The sequence below is a fragment of the Martes martes genome, assembly GCF_963455335.1.
Source record: "Martes martes genome assembly, chromosome: 8".
Taxonomy (NCBI): Eukaryota; Metazoa; Chordata; class Mammalia; order Carnivora; family Mustelidae; genus Martes; species Martes martes.
In genome coordinates this window covers 30,369,373-30,374,699 of record NC_137895.1, presented here as the reverse complement: position 1 = coordinate 30,374,699, position 5,327 = coordinate 30,369,373, and the positions used below count along the sequence as shown (strand labels likewise).

General features: G+C 48.8%; 1 protein-coding gene across 1 annotated transcript; it reads right to left on the bottom strand.

Moving 5' to 3' along the window:
* Positions 1 to 275: 275 nt before the first annotated feature.
* Positions 276 to 4,799, bottom strand: DUSP6 (dual specificity phosphatase 6). Its single transcript, XM_080812501.1, has 3 exons — positions 3,921 to 4,799; positions 2,870 to 3,307; positions 276 to 1,801 (listed from the first exon to the last, which is right to left on the bottom strand). Exons 1-3 carry the CDS (start codon positions 4,318 to 4,320, stop codon positions 1,494 to 1,496), a joined length of 1,146 nt encoding a protein of 381 aa, XP_080668627.1. The 5' UTR covers positions 4,321 to 4,799; the 3' UTR covers positions 276 to 1,493.
* Between the last annotated feature and the right edge of the window lie 528 nt (positions 4,800 to 5,327).

Below are 5,327 nucleotides of genomic sequence, written 5' to 3'. Positions count from 1 at the left end.
CAAGAGCATTTCTATTTTCTTAAAGAAGCCATAACTGCATTCATAAAGGATTGTTGGGACACATGATACAGGCAATTCATTCTATAATGATGTCATCTTTATTTGAAGCCAAAGCCACCTGAACATTCCTGGGGTTGCTAAAAACATGGGAACTCTGCCCCACTGTTTCTACAGGACTTTACAAGGCACTGGCACTCCCCCACTCAAAGATTCCTTAGAAGTATCATTTCCCGTGTAGGTACGATAAAGGAGAGATTTAAAAAAAAAAATACACATTCAATAGCCAAAATAGTTATTTATTAATAATTTAAGGTTTTACATTCTTATAATAAATTTCAGCTCAAAACTTTACACCACGAACATATGGAGCAACCGAACTCTCCCTTTTCACAATCATGTGCACTTACTTCACCCATCGGACGGGGAACCCATGCTCACACACACACTTCCAGTTTTATACAAATTTCTTTTTTTTTAAAAAGGAAAGAAACCAACCCAAAGTATTGCATTTGAGGTGATACTCCCTGAAGAATTTTGTACAGAGGTAATATACTGTTTAGCACAGCTGAAGTTTAAAAAAAAAAAAAAGTGAGCCCATGATTTTGGTGTCTTTCCAAGATATCCCTCTGAGACAACACAAGCCAAAATATTTACAAAGGTAAGGCATAGTCAAACTACATTAAGAGGAAAAAAAAAAATCACAAGGAAGATATATGAAAGAGATTAAAGGCTGCACCATACCAAGGTCTCAGTGATAACAGCGTCCATGAAAATATCATTCAGAGTTGGTGAAGTCGAGCATGCTGCAAATATATCCTTTGGATTACGAAAGAGCAAACATTTCTATTTTTTTGTTTTAAGTGGCATACTGCTCTTTCTCCCTTTGGATGATTTCTTTTAAACCCATCAAAGAAAAAACACACACAGTTCAAACAAACACTGTCAAGTGATTGAAGATCAAATATTTACAATAATCAAATGGAGTATCAGATTCACTTTATGTATTATTATTTATTTTTGTTTTGTATTTTTTTGTATTTTTTGCAAACTGATACTACAAATACAGAGCTGAAACCTCTCTTTGGCTCCTCTATATGCAAAATTGAATCAGTCTTCACTGAAGACAATATAGAGTCAGTTCCAGATGCAAAAGGAAACAGTCACACAAGGCCCTAAAGAACACACGCTCCTACCCCTACCATTTGGTCCTACCCTATCTACCTGGAAACCCTCAAATTCCAGTCCCTGCATGGGTAGGCTGTACACGAAGGTATGGAGCAAACCTATGGCCTGGATCTACGCGGCATGTCTGTTCTTCCAACAAGAGTGGAGCAAACCTCTCCCATTGTAATAACCAATTCCACATGTGGGAACCTTGTCTAATACAGACAACTGGACCCCTGGGGCCACATACAAAGAAAGCAGCCCAGCTGATGCTGCCAAGAGAAACGGCTGAAGGAACAGACCCATCCCACCAAGGGGCGTGGGGCCTTTCACGTGGACTGCAGGGAGTCCACCTGGTAGACATTCTGGTTCGAGGGCGTCGTGAAATAGAGCTGCTGCGCAGGGACCCGATTGTCACAGGGGCTGCTGAGTCCAAGCGTCCTCTCGAAGTCCAGCAGCTGGCCCATGAAGTTGAAGTTGGGGGAGATGTTGGATTTCTTCATCTTGACAATGTCATAAGCATCGTTCATTGACAGATTGAGCTTCTGCATGAGATAAGCCACAGTGACGGTGACCGAGCGGCTAATGCCAGCCAGGCAATGCACCAAGACACCACAGTTTTTGCCCCGGGCTTCATCTGTAAACACAAAAAAGAAAAGCAAGATTTCAGTAGAACCAAAACCCACTCTTTGTGAATAATCAGTCTAAAAACTGAATTAAAAAAAAAAAAAAAAAGACGAGGACGATGAAAGGAAAGAAAAAAGAATCGTGTGTGGCAGTGGAGCCCCACAGGCAGCTGCAAATGTATCACTGCGATAAAACATGTACACTGGGCACAATTACATATTTCAGATATTTTCTGAAAAGGGAGCTTTTGTATTAAGTTTCTGCCAACAACAACAACAAAAAAATCCTTAATGTGTGCATTCTTTGACTCAGCATGTGAATCCCAGAAATCCTGCAATATGGTCCTGAATGCCTTTTATACAGACAAGCAGACTGCAAGGGTCTATTAAATTATTCTCCAACTGTTGTGCAGCTAACAATAGAGGTATTCAGGCATTTTAAAAGAGAGAGGGAAGTCACAGGGGACAGCCCATTAGGAGGAACAGGATGTCGACATGGCCTGAAAATGAGTTCCTTTGTAATAGGAAATGCATTACAATGCCTGGAGATTCGCTTCTCCAGGCTTCCAGCCCACAGTCCTTCCTGCTGGGCTCAGGTTACCCTCACTGTCTCGCTGCTAACCCGTATCACAGTAACATTCAACTGGATTACAATATCTAGCATTCAGAGCGCTTTCCAACAACTAACCCCATGTCCTACAAAAACTCCCAGATCTTTTAAAAATTATAAAGCAATGCTAAAATTCCTGTCAGTAGTGAGTACCTCCAGCTAACTGCCCCCAAGTCCAAAAACCGAGAAAATTCTGTTGTCTGATCATGTAGGGCCCGCTTTCAAATGACTGAATTCAAAGACTCAGGAAACCCCATTTCAAATACACCTGTGGTCTGCAGCCATGTCAAAAGGCACTTTTTCTTTCCTTGGTGAGAAGGTAAACCAGAATTAAGAACCCCCTCCTAACAGTAGAGACCTGCACTCCAGCAGGCTAGCAAGCAACGAGAGTGATTAACAGCTTAAATTCTAGGAACGGCTAAGAATTTTGGATTTAAAAGTATGAGGAAGGACTGTATGTTAGTCTCACCTATGAAAGAAATAGCCTCGGGGAAAAACTGGGACAGGTTTTGACTCCAGTGATCCGAGATGGGGATCTGCTTGTATTTAAACTCTCCTGCGTTCTCGAAGAGATTCGGCAAATTGGGGGTGACGTTCAAGATGTACTTGATGCCAAACTCCTCCAACACGTCCAGGTTGGTGGAGTCCTTGGCACAGCCCAAATAAAGGAAGGGCAAGATCTCCACGGGGAAGGAAGGCTGGCTGTTGGACAGCGGGCTGCCATCCGAGTCCGTTGCGCTATTGGGGTCTCGGTCAAGGTCAGACTCAATATCCGAGGAGGAGTCGGAGCTGATCCGCAGGCCCCCGAGCCCCAGCACTGGCAACGGTGGCGAGCTGCTGCTACACGACCCGTCTAGATTGGTCTCGCAGTGCAGGGCGAACTCGGCTTGGAACTTACTGAAGCCACCTGCCAGGACGAGAAAAGCAATCGTGTAACCTGAGATCCCGTAGTAGTTTTCACAGCTTGTGAGAGCCGCAGCCTGGCGCAGGAAACACCACAGCACCGTACGAAACCCCCTACACACAGAGCCAATTATAAGAGAAAGACACTTAAATGGGTACCCTTGGGAGCGGAACGAACAGGCCCGCCTTCCCTGGAAACCCTTAATCTTTTAAATCCGGAAATGCACAAAATGGCAACTTTTCTAAATATTTTGAGGGGCTAGGGGATGCAGTCTGCACCCCCCAATGACCTCTGCTGTCCTGCAAATCGCAACTCAAAATCGAACGATAGATAGCAAGGACAGGCAGAGGATATTACGGGTAGGCAGGAGGAAACCTCGTTAGAAAGAAACAACCCGTGCCTGCGGCCGGAAGCTGGTGGATTCTGCGCGAGCCTGCCCGCGGGTGCTGGACGCCCGAGGTTCGCAGCCGGGAGCGGGCGGAGGGCCCCGGGCCCGGCAGCGCGACTCGGAAGCACCAGGGGCACTTGCCTCTGTGCTGTATGCCTCGCCCGCACCCACAGCGCCGCGACCCCCGCCCGGCCTCGAGCGCGGGGCTCCCCCCCGCCCGGCGCGTACCTTCCAGGTAGAACGCCCGGCAGCCCTCGTCCTTGAGCTTCTTGAGCAGCAATCCAAGCACCGACTCGCCGCCAGTGTTCTCGTTCCAGTCGCTGCTACTCTCGTCGTAGAGTACTACCGTGTCGGTGCCGCAGCGCCGGGTGAAGCGGTCGCGGTCCTCGCCACGCGTGAAGAGCGCGCGCACGGGCAGGTTGCCCTTTTGCAGGCGCCGCAGCATGATGCCCGGGATGGCCACGTTGATGGCCGACTCGATGTGCGACGACTCATACAGCTCCTGCGGCCGGCAGTCCATCAGCAGCAGCCGCTCGTTGCCCAGCTCCAACTGCTCGTTGAGCCACGCCACGGTCTTGCTGATCGCCATTTCCGACGCGAAGGGCACGGGTCTGAGCGTATCTATCATGGGGGTCGCGCTACCGGAGAGGGCGGGTGCCTACCAGACGCCCCTCGGGGCAGGCATAGGCCGAGCGCACCGCACGAAGCTGCCGCTCTCCGAGCGGGGGTTTAATTCCACCTTGCCCTTCCCAGACCGGGTTAGCGGTTGGGGAAAGCGAGACAGAAGTGAAGCCGGCGGTTCCCTCTGCTCCCGGCTGCAGTCGCTCGCTCTTGGTGTCAATGAATCTCTGAATGAAGCTGCCCAGACAGTTTTGTTCCTCCCCAGTGAATGAAATCCAATTAATTCGGACTCCCTGCTACTAACAGGGGAGGGAAGGAAAGAAAAAAAAAAAAAAAAAGTCCAGCGGCTCCTAATCCCTCCCTTCAAGGCTGCACCTCAAATCCGCCCGGCGTCTTTCTCCTCGAATTATTCAAACCTCGGTTTGCTCACTCTCCCTTGGACTCAACCCTCGCACACCCCCTGCGCGAGGCAGCTCCTCAATGGATACAAACAGCGAGCGTCTCAATGGATACATTCTCTCGGCCAGCCAATGAGCGCGCTGCGGAAGGGGCTGTTGCCGTGGGGACGGGCCGGCTGGAACAGGTTGTGTTGATGAATTGTTAATGAGTTTGTCATTCACAAAAACGGAAAGGAATTTCCGCTCCGGATAAGCCCCAGTGCAAACAAGCTGCAACAGCGGGCTCGGCGGGAGGAAGGAGAAAGAAGAGGAGGCGGCGGCGGAGGAGGAGCAGGGCACATAAACCAGGGCACTTCAGTTGTCTCATGTTTCCTTCTGTTGAGAGTTCACACTTCGCGTCGGAACTTTTGCGCACAAATGGTGCAATTAGCAGGCACAAAAGCCCTTGTTCGTGACGCCTGCGCTCGCAAGCTAGCTTTAAGAGAACTGGTGCTTTTTCCCCCTTTTTATTCCCTTTAAACTCATTTGGACCGGAGTTCGCCTTAACCCCCCTTCTCCGCCCTCCTTTAGACGGTGTGTGGCATTTGTTTGCCAGTTTAAAAAGCCCAGCTCTGTT